The sequence below is a fragment of the Natator depressus genome, chromosome 6, assembly GCF_965152275.1.
Source record: "Natator depressus isolate rNatDep1 chromosome 6, rNatDep2.hap1, whole genome shotgun sequence".
Lineage (NCBI taxonomy): Eukaryota > Metazoa > Chordata > Testudines > Cheloniidae > Natator > Natator depressus.
In genome coordinates this window covers 110,342,652-110,356,785 of record NC_134239.1, presented here as the reverse complement: position 1 = coordinate 110,356,785, position 14,134 = coordinate 110,342,652, and the positions used below count along the sequence as shown (strand labels likewise).

The 14,134-nt window shown below is 44.5% G+C and overlaps 1 protein-coding gene across 2 annotated transcripts in view; it reads right to left on the bottom strand.

The window, feature by feature from the left end:
- The window catches only part of RCOR1 (REST corepressor 1), a 125,661-nt gene extending 119,778 nt beyond the window's left edge, over nt 1-5,883 (bottom strand). The window contains exons 1-2 of one of the 2 annotated variants that reach the window (XM_074956274.1): nt 5,688-5,883; nt 5,489-5,548 (exon numbers count right to left, since the gene is read on the bottom strand). In XM_074956274.1, the coding sequence (XP_074812375.1) occupies nt 5,489-5,548; nt 5,688-5,880 (253 nt within the window). In that variant the 5' untranslated portion in view covers nt 5,881-5,883. The remainder of the gene's footprint in view (nt 1-5,488; nt 5,549-5,687) is intronic. The other variant, XM_074956273.1, reaches the window with a different exon arrangement.
- Nucleotides 5,884-14,134: the final 8,251 nt, after the last annotated feature.

The following is a 14,134-nucleotide window of genomic DNA, read 5'->3' as shown; positions in this document are numbered from 1 at the left end:
AGTTGCACTACAGCCATGAGAAGGAGAATTGCACAGGAAAAATCGTTTCTATCTTCTCTGTATTTATAGATTCGGAACAAGTTGTTCTTGTCAAGAAATTCTATAATGCTTTTCAAAGTCACTGAAACCTCAATCTTACTTAAGAGTGATTAGCCATGCAAAAGGGTAAAAAAAAGTAACTAGGTTCCTTTTTATATTTACAATATTTCAGCGCATACAAGATGAACAAGCAGAAAGCAATCAGGGTCAAGTAGCAAGCATGTTTTTTTGCTAGTACTCCCCTCCTCCTCCCCCCACATAAAATAAAATAGATTTCTATTCATCTTTGGGACACAAAACATTCCCTTTCACTAAGTTTTTCCATTAAACACACAAGCACACACAGCTTTTTGTTCTCTTTTTTTAAATCCTCAGTTTCTCAAATGGAGAACTCACAATATATGCTGGCCTACTGATAACAAGTATTCTTTGCTAGAGCTGTCAGCTAGCAGTCAAACGTTTGACTCACAATTCTTTATATTTACTAAAGAGGGCAATGGTGGGGGAGGGACAGCTTTTCTCAATGTATTCATTAACTCAAGGCCAAACAGCAAAACTTATCATCAATATATAAATATTTATAACACACTTAGGAACAATTAAAAACTTACTTTTCTATTTAAGACAAAAGAGGCAAATGCTGTGTCCAGCTACCAAGACCTGGTTTACCAAACAACATGTAGTTGCAATACCTTACATTGGGCCAATGGGTGGGTAGGATGAGAAAGGGACCAGTACTAATTTAAGGAAAGATTCTACAAAACTTTGTCCATGTGACCTAGTCCTTAGAGCCCTGTATGGCTACAAAATTTGTATCCATATCCAATCCACAAAAATGGACCGTGGATGTGGATATCCAGATTTGCAGGGATACTGCCAGTAGCCAATCCACTGAACTCAAGGAGCTACAAAGTAAGAACTATTGCTCCACATGCGTAAGTACCTGCAGGCTCATGTCCTTGGCTTTCAAGAATCACAAAGATCGTCATCAGGCCCTTGCCACGTTCAATTTTAGCCATTATAATTTTAAAGAAAAATTTAAGATCATCCAGAAGGCCACTTTAATTCAGAAGGAAATCTAGTTATTTTTTGGCTCCAAAAGGAATCCATAAATATATATTCTAGTTTTAGTATTTTTCCCAGCTCTACTGAAAACCTCTAACCCATTAGAGGAGGTTAGACTAGAGGATCCTAGTGGTCCCTTCTAACCCTATGATTAGCCAAAAGGTGAGGGGTTCTCTGCGCACTTTTTAGTAGTTTTGTTTTTATTCTGTTTGATAGTTTGTCATTGCAAATCCAGAGAGCAACTAAGGAAACCTTAATTTTTGATTTCATGTTGTACAGTATTCACTGCCTCTTTGGTCTGATCTAGCTCTAATGTAATTACGAAATCTGAATCAACATCTTGTCACTGTCTTGCTCAACTTCACTATATTTTGCAGAACATAGTTCTGAAAAGCCTTCCTAGTTTAATATTCTTTACTATAACTGCCTCACACATGTGCATAGTATTTTTATATATACACACACAAGAAACAGACTGGACTAACAGAACTGCTACTTCCGCTTCTTATACTAATTTTGATTGTAAGCATTCAGGGCAGGGACTGTCTGTTACTCTGTTTTTATGAAAAAAGAAAAGGAGTACTTGTGGCACCTTGGAGACTAACAAATTTATTGGAGCTTCATAAGCTTTCGTGAGGTGAAGTGAGCTGCAGCTCACGAAAGCTTATGCTCCAATAAATTTGTTAGTCTCCAAGGTGCCACAAGTACTTTTTTTCTTTTTGCAAATATAGACTAACGCAGCTGCTACTCTGAAATCTGTTTTTATGGTGCCTAGCACAATAGGGCCCCTTTCTTGGTTGGTCTTTAGGCACTAGCATAATAAACAAACTTCTGTAATGAACATGATTAATAATAAATATATCAAAGGTACACTTAACTTTAATGCCGAACTGTAGCTAAAAGCATTTACAGTCCCTATTCTAAAATCATGGCCATGATGCAAAAATCTGTTCTGTACTGGGTTTCAGCCTCCAGTACCGATGCAATAGTGCAGATCCTTAGTGTACATCCTTAGTGTACACACAGTTTTACACTGGCACAGTTTACCCAGGGGTAAGGAGACACTGTTTATACTAGGGGTTTGTACCAATGCACCAGCTAGAGCAGAGGTGGACAAACTACCATCCTGCCCGACCCCTGAGCTCCCAGCTGGGGAAGCTAGCCCCCAACCCCTCCCCAGCTGTCCCCCCGCCGTGATGCCGCCGCACACCAGCACTCTGGCCTGCCGCTCCTGCCGGGCAGCACGGCTGGTTCTGGTGGGGCTGCGAGCTCCTGCTGCTCTGAGCAGCATAGTAAGGTGCGGGGGGTCCCGGGGGGCAGTCAGGGGATGGGGAGCGGGGGGGGGGGGTTGGATAGGCATGGGAGTCCCAAGGGGGCTGTCAGGGGGCAGAGGTGTGGATGGGGGGGTGGGGCACTCTGGACAGGGAGGTGTTGGATAGGGGGTGAGGTCCCGGGGGAGCAGTTAGGGGCGGAGGGTCCCAGGAGGGGGTGGTCGGGGACAGGAAGTGGGAGGGGCAGATAGGGGGTGGGGGCCAGGCTGTTTGGGGAGGCACAGCTTTCCCTGCTCACCCTTCCATACAGTTTCGCAACCCCGAAGTTTGCCCACCCCTGACCTAGAGTCCCAGCATAGGCCAGGGCAAAGAACCAGCAGGTTTTACAAATCCTTTGTTCTTCCCTACTAGAAATAGGATGTTTGGTAAACTGAACCTACAGTCATTGTGCATTATTATAACACTGTGCTGTTTGAATGTAGTAGTCATAAGAATTTCTAGGCCAAACAATTGTTTAGGGTTAAGAGAGATAGACTCCAGATAGCTGAAATTAACACTTTTTGCTGAAAGGTCAAGTTTGACTGGCATTATATTCCAGAAGTACAGTTATTTAGGAATGCGTACTATTATTTAAAAAAAAAAATTAAATTAAAAACTGAATAGGGACATTCACAAGAGAAAATATACATTTTTGTGAACAATGTTAACTGCAAAACTATCAAGGTAGTTTGGTAAAATTTAGCATTAGTTTTCCAATCTACTTAAGTAGAAGGTAGATGTGAGTATACACTAAACTCTTAATTATGTCTAAAAATTAGTTCCACAGTAAGGGCCCAATTCAAAGTCCATTGAAGTCAATGAAAGTCTGCTTATTTACTTTCTATCAGGCTATTATGGACTAAGTACTGCATTGTTTACTCAGGCTGAACTTCCACTGAAGTTGTGTAAATTAAATTTATTTTTCCAGCTATGTCATACACTTCCCACCCCACTGGGAAGAAAGATGAGTCAGTAATGAGTGCAATAACTTCTGCATATGTAAATCTACAACATTAACTGAAAACTAGAAGAAAATAAATACAATCCTAAATGTATTCAGTTCAGTCACAGCAGTAAGAAAAAAGTCACTCTAGTAGAGAAATGAGGTAAGCTAGAGAATTGATTTGCAAGGTTCAACGAAAAGCGTAAAGTATTGTTGTAACACTTGGCTAGAAGCCAGTAGGATCCATGTATGTTACAGCAATGTTGTGCTTGACCTACAGAATGAAAAAGAGAGTCAATTGCTCCCTAATAAGCCCTTCCCCCAGTGGTCAACCCAAAAATGGAGTTTCCATGAGCAGAGACACCTTGTATCCTATTCTGTCAATCAGAAGAACCAATGAGAAATGTCTACCCAGGAAGAAGACAGGAGAGAGAGACAATACAAATAAAATCTGTAAATAACTATATGAAATGCTGTAACTAAAAAGATGTTCAACCTGAGTATCCACAAAAAATGCATAAGTGAATTGATTTGTAGAGACTGCAACAGTGTAAAAAATAGAGAAAAACCAACCTATTCCATTAAATAAAAAGGCACCCAAAACATCTTCATCCTCTGCACCGAGAAGCTCAAGAATATATATTTCAGAATTTAGATTGATCTAATAAGTGAATTAACAGCAAGAGTTACTCTCTGGTTTGTTCTGAGAAATGAACTATTGTTATTTTCAAGTCGTGTGTTTTGTTTTGTTCTTTTAAGCCAAGAGGTACAGAGGATTCAATGAAGTTTGAGAAACGCAAGAGGCAACTCCAAGTGTTAAGACCTCCAGACAGTAGGAGGGTTTTCCACTAGCTTTAACCAACAGTTACAAAAGAACAATTAAAAAACACATTTAAAAACTAAGGAAGTCAACAGTCTACCTCTACACACACAGCTGTAGACACATCTATAGTAAATTGTTTGAATCACATGCCTTCCAGTACAACTACAATTCCTTTGTTTGCTCACAATTTTCTCCCATACCACTTTAAATTAGCTTACAAAGAACTGCAGCAGAATAGATGGAATGTGGAACATTTTGGCAACCAACTGGTTCTTTTTAAGAATTTTTTTTTAAAAAACAGCCACATTAGTTTGCCTAAAACAGCCATAATCGAATATATTTCAAAAAGAGGAACAGGCATTTGTGACTTCATCTTTTTTATTTCTACCCTTATGGTCGAACCCACAAACATACAAATCGTGTGGAGGGGGAGCGGAAATCTAACTGCCATTTACGGTCTCTCCTAGCCAAATCAGCTTCCCTGCTTTTCTCCCTGTTTGCAAAGCGCCCTCTGGAAAAAGCATCTAGACTTCTTTTATTAACCGTTGGCGGGGGGGGAGGGGGGGGAATCGTGGTTCTTCTCTGGCCCTGAATGTCTCGTTTTGGGGGAGGGGGCGGTGTATTTTTTAAAAGTACTGGGGGTAGGGGGATAGAAAACCCACTAAAGGATTCGATTTCATATTAGTGCCAGGGAATCTGATGAAAGTCTTTCTAATTAGTGCCACGCTACTCTCCTAAAGACCCAGATCCCAACCCGATCGTCATGAATATGAAATTAACCACACCTGAAGAAAGGGGGGGGGGGAGAGAAAGTAGCACGGCTAATCCCTCTTGCTTCCGTGCCATAGAGTGAGATATTCATATTTCCCTGGGGGAGGGCGGGGGCGAGGAGGGACGTAAATAGATCTATAGCTATAGTTTTGGTTCTATTTCATGGAAAAGGAAAGATCTCCCTCTCCCCCTCCCCCCCCAGTCTGGAAGCACGTTTCCCCTACACGTTCCCCCCCTTGTTGCTGTTCTTCCCTTGGACAGCAGGGTGAACACACACACACACACACAAAAGTTGTTGGTTTTCCCCTCCCCTTTTAATTACCAGAAATCTAATGCAACCAAGTGACCTCTCCAGCACCCCCCAATAAAACAGTCTTATGTCCAACGGATCAATCCAAACACTAACCCCAACTCCCAAACGCAGGATGTCAGATCTCCAGCCAGCCACATACACACACACAGAGCCGTTGGAGGCTCCTAACCCACTCACACAATGGTGCTGAATCCTTAGGAGACACTAGAGACAAAATAACTCACCCGGATCAAAATCAGGAACCACGGCTTGGTACTGGGCTCCAACTCTCATGCCGCCTCCTGCTGAGATGTCAAAGAGAGAGAGAAACCGGGTTAGAAAGAGCGTGCTTCATTGATTCGTGTGTGTGTGTGTGTGAGTGAGAGAGAGATTAACAGAGAAAATCCCGGAGCGAGTTTGAGGCTCCCACTTCAGCGGACTTACCATGCTCTTCATCACTAGAGGAGCCGGAGCTGCCTTCCTCCCAGGAGTTGCCGCTGCTATTTCCATTGGGTGCTGCTGCTGCCAAACTTTTATTATTCCCATTATTGCTGGCGCTGGTGGCGGCAGTGGCGTTATTATTCCTGCCTCTTCTTTTCCCTGAGACCTCTGGGCCCTTCTCTATCATGGCTGGCATTTGGGGGTGAAACTGGCAGAGAGAGCAGAGTTAACTCGGGGGGGGGGGCTGCGAGGGGGGAAGGAGGGGAACGGGCTGCTGGAGCCTGGGAGCAGCAGCAGCAGCTAATAAAGCCCCCGGCTGGGGGTGAGGGGGGGGAAGAGGGGGCGAGAGGGAGGCTGAGGCGCTTTCAGTGTGCGGCCGCTTTAAATCCCCTGCACGGCGAGGGCTACAACTTTGAGGCTCATCCCAGCGCTGCACTTCCCTGCACTGGGACGCTCGTCAACCTGCGCTGCTGCCTGGCCGCGGCCCCACCCCCCCCCTCCGCTCCGGCGCCCTCCCATTGGCGGCCCCCACATTTTGGGAGGCAGGTGCCTTTGCCATTGGCCGCCCCACCCCGTCCATCAAGCCGGCCCGGCGCTTCCGTTTGTCAGGTTAGGTGGAGGCGTATCGCCCGCTGTACGTGGTTGGGTTTTGCAATCTCTACGCCCAGTGATACATCCCCTTCCAAGGCTACATTGTAGCGGGGAGGGAAGTGGGGGAGTTTCACGCCGTGGCCCCGGAGGCGCGGGGAGCGTTGGGGACGGGCTCGAAGAGGGGGGGAAGGGGATCGGGCGGAGGGGCCCCAGCGAGGGGGCTCCAAACCTCGTGCTTTGAACTCAGCAGCACTCGGGGCTGGGGACTATTTTCCTCCCCTTGGCGGAAGGTTACGCGGAACGCGCCGCTCAGTTTGAATGGAACCCCCATACAAAGAGAGAAACTAATTGCTACAAAGTGGCCCCGAGCTGGGGCCGGCCCCCCGCGGGGGAGGGGCGGCGCGGGGACCAGGGTGGGGAGACCCGCCCTGGCTTTGGCCGGGCAGAGGCGCCCCTCGAGCGCGAAGAGGAGTTCGGCCGGGCGGGGAGGAAAAGTCCTTGCAATTGCTGGAGTTGGCCAAATTGCCCCCTCGGTGGCGCCGCGTGGGGAGGGAAGATCAGGGCATTCGCGGGGGGGGGGGGGGGGGCAAATCAGCAGCCGCTACCCCACCCACCTGAGCAGCAGGCGCCTGGCCAGGGGACAATGGGCAACAGACAGAGTTTAATGAAACACAATAAAAGGTGGAGGGAGATTGATGGTGGCTGACCGGTCCTGAAGTCAGCAGGGTGCCACCCACGTGTAGGGATCAGTCCTTGCATAGCTGATAGCAGGATCAGGCCCTTGAGGGCCAATCCTGCAGACTCTTGCCCACGTGACAAGCTTTGTTCACAAGAGCTGTCCCAGAAAACTGCTCATGCATGTCTGCAGGGTCATGTTCTTAGTCCCAGATCCTCAAAGGCACCCAATACCTTTAAGGATCTGGGCCTTACCTCTTATAGAAATAAGGTCCTTGCCGTGAGGAGTTTGCAGTGTAAGCGTCTGACCCTGTAGAGCTTTCTCTTGTGACATCAGCGGGCTTGCTCCTATGAAAACTGCTCTTCTGAGGATTCCCCCATGGGGCCCTGACAGCCCATATGGCTCACAAACCACATATCACACTCCACATTTCTTCCACTTCCAACCTGCAAACAGCTACGTGGGCAGACACTTTTGCCTTTGCAGATTCAACAGCACGACTGGGGTTTTGAGCCTTAATCCTGCAAGGAGCTCTGCTCAGGCAAAAATCTGAGCCCACAAAGAGTCCCCTTTTCTGCTCCTGGGCTTCACAGGAGTGCAGGAATCGATCCACACGGATGCAGTTGCAGCATCAGCAGCAGGGACTTTCGTCCTCATACCCGTTTGTACAGTGCCTGCCACAAGGTCTGATCCTAAACTGAGTGGTGCTACAGCAATATCAAAATAGCAGCAACCAGTTTGGTAGGGCAGGGGCTGTGAAAGGAGTGAGAGGACAAAACAAGCAGGGAGAAAGAAGTGAAGCAGTAAGAGCACTTTTCCTTTCTCCCCCTTTTCCACTGAATTGCTATCAGTGAATGAGGGTTTTTTGTTTGGTTGGTTTGGGGGGGGGGGGGGGGAGAACGACACTTACTCCTACTTTGCAAAAAAAGTCGGGACTATCCCTGCCAAAGAGAAAGTTGGAATGCACAAGCTGTAAGAGTATTTACTATTTGAACAGTACAGTAGCATGAGGTAAAAGTAAATCTAGGATGGGTTGTACCTTCTATTACTAATTCAAATTACCTCCTGCAGCAGCTATTTTTTTATTGGTCAGTAGCACAATTAAAGCTGCAATTTGACTAGCTGCAGCTATCTGAATGTCAGACAAACTGTCTCCAGTCACACCCCACCTCCCCCACCCCTCATTTAAATGTGAGGGAACTTGAAAAGGGGAGAGAGCCTGCTGATCAAGATAGTGGTTTGGGGTTTGTTTTTTTTTTAATTTGGCTTGTTTACTATTTTACTGATTACTCTGCCTTACACTGGACAGGTCTACACTGCACAGTTTTGCCAGGATAGTTATGTTGATTAGGAGTGTGAATAATTCACTTAGGAAGAATTTAACTAAACCAAATTAAGACCACCTCAATTCTGAATGATAGCATCCAAAGAGATTTAAGGACTGTGTGGATGCTCTTATTCAAAATTTACTTACTTAACAAAATTGAATTAAGGCCAATATAATTCTGAATGTGTCTACAAAGGCATTTAATGTGGGAGAGTCTAAAAGTTAATTTGGATTAATTTTCCTTAGAGCTTGTCTACACTTAGGGCTTGTCTTCACTACTGAGGGGATCTATGCTGTTGCAATCAATACAGTGGGTGTTGATTTAGCAAGTCTAGTGAAGTCCCACTAAATCAACAGCTGCGTGCTCTCTGGTCAACTCTGGTACTCCAGCTCCCCAAGAAGAGTAAGGTAAGTCAATGGGAGAGTGGAAGGAGTAAACTGATTTAAGCTACAGCTGTGATGTTATTGACATGAACTGTGACCATATAGGACTTTTGGTGCAACTATAGGACTTTGGGTTGCAACCAATCTTTTACCAAGGGGATCAAGTAAGGTGTCTATGGAAAGGTTGTGATTTTACTGGTTATGATTATGCCATCTATGTATCATTTTTGTATATGAAGTTATGAATATTGGCTATTCTCAGTAGCATCAGTGAAGCATTTGGTCAGCTTCTTGAGAAAGGACTATGCTGAGTAAGTGCCCAATCAAGAAACACTTAACTGACAATGGACTTTGGGAGATGCCAATCGACATCTGAGCATTTCTGGGAACATTCAAACTAACATGTAAACAATGGCGTTGTCCATGAATGATTCAGCTTTTTGCAGGCCATGTGACTTACCCAGTGGCTACAGACTCCATCTTGTTGCTGTGATTTTGCACAGAAGACCAAGGGGGTTTTGCCCACAAAAGAATATAAAAGGCCCTAGAAGCCCCTCCATTTTGGCTTCAGCTGGCTCAAGGGATGGCCTCTCCAACCCAAAGAGATGCTTGAAAGAAATTGGGACAAAGGACTAACTATGGGGGTGAGAGCGATTGCTGAATCCAGGCCATAAACCACAACATTGGTCTGAAAAGGATTAGGCCCAGACTAGGAAGAAGTCTAGTCTGTGAAAGAAGCTTATTGGAACATCTCTGGGTGAGAGATTTGCCTGTATTCAGTTTCCTACTGTATTAGGCTTAGACTAGTGTGTTTTGTTTTATTTTGCCTGGTAACTTACTTTGTTCTGTCTGTTACTACTTGGAACCACTGAAATCCTACTATTTAATATAATCACTTTTGCTTATTAACTAACCCAGAGTAAGCAATTAATACCTGGGGGAGCAAACAGCTGTGCATCTCTCAGTGTTAGAGGGCAGACAGTTTACGAGTTTACCCTTTATAAGCTTTATACACAGTAAAGTGAATTCATTTTGGGGTTTAGGCTACCAGAAAGATTGAATACAGGGTGCTGGGAAAGTCCCTGTTAACTAAGAAGCCCCTGAGTTGAGTGGATCTCAGTTTCAGTGAACTGCAGAGAGGTGTGGCCCAACCCCTGCGTCTGGGCTGAAGCTGACTGGAGTGTCTAACTCAGTAAGACAGGAGTGGAGGGGCGCCTGTTCTGGCAGGAGGGTTGTTCTCAGCAGTATCCCAGCACATCTAGTGACAGTCTTGAGGGAGTTTGTGACCAGACCCATCACAACGTCAACTCCAGATACATTATTCATGTAGCTGGAGAGTAGCAGTGTAACTTAGGTTTACCCAGTAGTGAAGACAAGCCCTTAACACACTACAACATACCTTCCATTGACCTAGTCTGTATACACAAGGGTTTAGGTAAAATTAACAATGCTACTCAGGGAGTGTGGCTTTTTCATACTTCTGGACAATGTAGTTATATCAACCTAATTTTCTAGTGTAGACCAGACCTAAGTGTCCCCATGTAAACAACCCCAAAATTTTACTTCTAGATAGCTGCTTATATCAAAGAGGGTCTTGTTTAATTTTCATAACAACTTTCTCCCTTGAAACTGGAAGGAGAAATATATAAACCAGCCCCTGTGAAATATATATCAGCTTCCTTCAGAATAATGTCATCTTGTCTATATTCATCTCCATCACATACTCAAATTATGTCTACACTTAAAATGCTACAGTAGGACAGCTGCAGCGCATCAATGTAGACATACTACAGTGACAGGAGAGGTTCTCCTGTCATTGCAGTAAATCCACCTACCCGAGAGGCAGTAGCTAGATAGACGGAAGAATTCTCATTGCCCTAGCATTAGCTACATAGGGACTTAGGTCTGCTCAGGGATGGGGATGTGGATTTTTCACACCCCTGAGCGATGTAGCTGGGTAAATCTAATTTTCTAGTGTAGACCAGCCCTCAATGTATACATTTTATATATATATACATACAGTAGAACCTCAGAGTTATGAGCACCAGAGTTACGAACTGACCATTCAACCACACACCTCATTTTGAGCCCAAAGTACACAATCAGGCAGGAGCAGAGACCCCCCCAAAAAAGCAAATACAGTACAGTACTGTGTTAAACTACTAAAAAAGGGAAAACAGCATTTTTCTTCTGCATAGTAGTTTCAAAGCAGTGTTAAATCAATGTTCAGTTGTAAACTTTTGAAATAAAGTTGTTTAGAATTACAAACATTTCAGACGTACCTTGGGAATGGAGGTTGTTAGTAACTTTGAGGTTCTACTGTACAATCAGTATATATTTATCTCAAATTTAGTACACATTAGTAGCTGCAAGCCTGTGGTTTTGCACAGGTGTAATTCATAAAGTCAAAACAAAAATTGGACAGTAACAAACCACTAATCCCAGTGATTAGAATATCACCAGATTCAAACAAAAGTAGCTCTCAACTAGGCTTGTAGCTGTTCCTGTTACTTCAGACTGACTTAAGACATTGTAGGCTCCATAGTGACAATCCTGGAGTCTTAATATATAGATACACATACAGTGTGTTGATTATATATATATATATAAATATAATCACAGTATATATGTGCACATATAGAAAAAATCTAGTTTTATATTCTCCCCAGTATATTGTAAAAATGGTTATTTTTGCAGTAAAAAATTCAAAAAAACTAATTTCACAACAGCAATTTCTGGTTCCACTTTTTTCCCTCTCCAAAAGAATGTTCTAAATCACGGGAATAATAAGTGCTGCTATCCTGGAAGCTTGACAGCATCTGCAAATATTTCTTGGTGCAAAATGTGTTAGTTCTACAGTATAATACACACATTGCATGAGACATAGAAATGCAAACTTGGCAGAATGTTAGTTATCCTTTTCTGTAGTCTAGGCTCCAGTATTTCTACTTCAGAAATGTGGGTGGTGGGAATAGCTTCTGATTTTCCTTTGAAAAGGAGTTTGAGTTAGATTCAAAAGGAGTTTATGTTGCCACTGGGGCCCAAGCCTGAAAAGACTACTGCATATGCTTACCTTTACACACTTGAGTAGATCTGTTTAACTCAGGATTAATAATGTGCTCAAAGTTAAGCATGTGCATTAGTCTTTGTAGGGTCTAATTTTGTATTTTCTGTTCTCTTATATCACCTTTGGTGACTATGCTCAAAATTAGGACTCAAAATTTATAGTATGTATTTTAGGACAATACATACATCAATATTTTATCATTGACTGTTCAAACACTTGCTGCCAATTTTATAGGATCAATTTTCTAACTCGACCCAATTGTACTACACTTACATTAAGTAGCATTTAGTAGGAGTTTCCCCACTGATTTAAATTGGAGCAGGATTAAGTCCCATATGTCCCTACCCCTGCACAGAATACAAGTGACAAGGTGGGTGAGGTAAAATGTTTTATTGGACCAGCTTTTGCTGATTAAAGAGAAGCTTTTGAGCTGCACAGAACTCTTCATAGAGTTCTGTGCAGCTCAACAGCATCTCTTTCACCAACAGAAGTTGGTCCCATAAACAATATTACCTCACCCACCTTGGTCTTTCTAATAGCCTGGGACCAACACAGCTACAACACTGCCATGTACATTGGCCAAACCAGACAGTCTCTACGCAAAAGACTAAATCAGAGGTGGGTAAACTACGGCCCGTGGGCCACATCTGGCCCGCAGGATTGTCCTGCCTGGCCCCTGAGCTCCTTGCTGGGAAGGCTAGCCCGCGGCCCCTTCCCTACTGTCCTCCCTCCCCCGCAGCTATGCCACCACATGAGCAGCACGTCTGGCTCCAGCCAGGTGCGTGGCTCCAGACATGCTGCTCTGAGCAGCATGGTAAGGGGGCTGGGGCATTGGATATGCAGTAGGAGTCCTGGGGGGCAATCAGGAGATAGGGGCAGTTGGATAGGGGGTGGGATCCCAGGTGGTGGTCAGGGGATAATGAGCAGGGGGGATTGGATGGGTAGGTGGGAAGTGGGAGGGAGAGGATGGGGCAGGGGCCAGGCTTCCCTACCTGACCCTCCATACAGTCTTGCACTCCGATGTGGTCCTTGGGGCAAAAAAAGTTTGCCCCCCCCTGGAATAAATGGACACATCAGACATCAATTACAACATTCAAAAACCAGTAGGAGAACACTTCAATCTCCCTGGACACTCAGACTTAAGTGGCAATTCAACAAAAAACTTCAGAAACAGACTCCAATGAGAAACTGCAGAACTGGAATTAATTTGCAGACTGGACACCATCAAATTAGGCCTGAATAAAGGATGGGAATGGATGGGTCACCACAAAAATTAATTTCCCCCTGCTGATACTCACTTGACAAGAAGGGGTGAGAACAGCCCACTTCCACCTTAATTGAATTGGCTTGTTAGCCCTGACAACCCCCACTTAAGGCAACTCCTATCTTTTCATGTGCTGTGTGTGTGTTTATACCTGCCTATTGTATTTTCCACTCCATGCATCTGATGAAGTGGGTTTTAGCCTACAAAAGCTTATGCCCAAATAAATTTGGGAGTTTAAGATGCCACAAAGACTCCTTGTTTTTACTGGAATAGAAGTAGCAGATGCCTCCCACACAAGAGCCAGCTGTTTGGATGATGGGGAACCCATTACCATTCCTGTTTCCACAGGCTGTGGTCCCTCCCCAAGCCTGAGATCTGTCCTGGATAAGGGGACTCCCTCTCTACCCACCCAAGCAGAGGAGTTTATACATGGGGTCCATGTTACAGCAGTGAGTGTCCATGTTAATGCTCCACCAAGATGAATGGCACAGCTGATGTTGGTCAGAACTATTGTTTGAGCTGTCTGCAGACTTAGGCAGATATCGCTGCACTTTTCTAAACTTTTCCCTGTGAACCCTGAGGGCTACAATGGTAACATCACTCATGTTTTCTAAACTTTTAAATGTTTGTTCCAACCCTCCTGCCCCATCCCCCCCACATCCCTTCCCACCAAAAGGTTAAGCTTTGCGAGAATAAAACACTGTCACAATTTGTGATTTTTGTCCTATGGGACAAACTTAAAAATCCTTCCCAAACAATATAGAAAACTCTGCCCAGAGCGTCAATAACGTGTAGGCAGGAACTGCACACACACTACAGTATTTTTAACAGAAAAAAGTGGGTGCACTTTTGGCCCCAAGAATACCACCAAGTATCAAGAAAGAAAAGTTTAATGCCACAAATTCCATTCCCGCAGTTTACCCCCAATTGCCCTTGATACAGTTGGATCTTAGGAAAACTTTACCATTCTTAGGCCTCAATCCTGCAAGCTGATCTGCATGGGCTGACATTTGAGCTGGCACAGAAAATTCCCTGACTTCAGCAGGAACCCCTGCAGACAGGGTGTTCTGTCCACATTGTTCAGCTTGTAGGATTGGGGCTTTAGGCCCTGCTCCTGCAATTGAGTGCATGCAGGTGCACC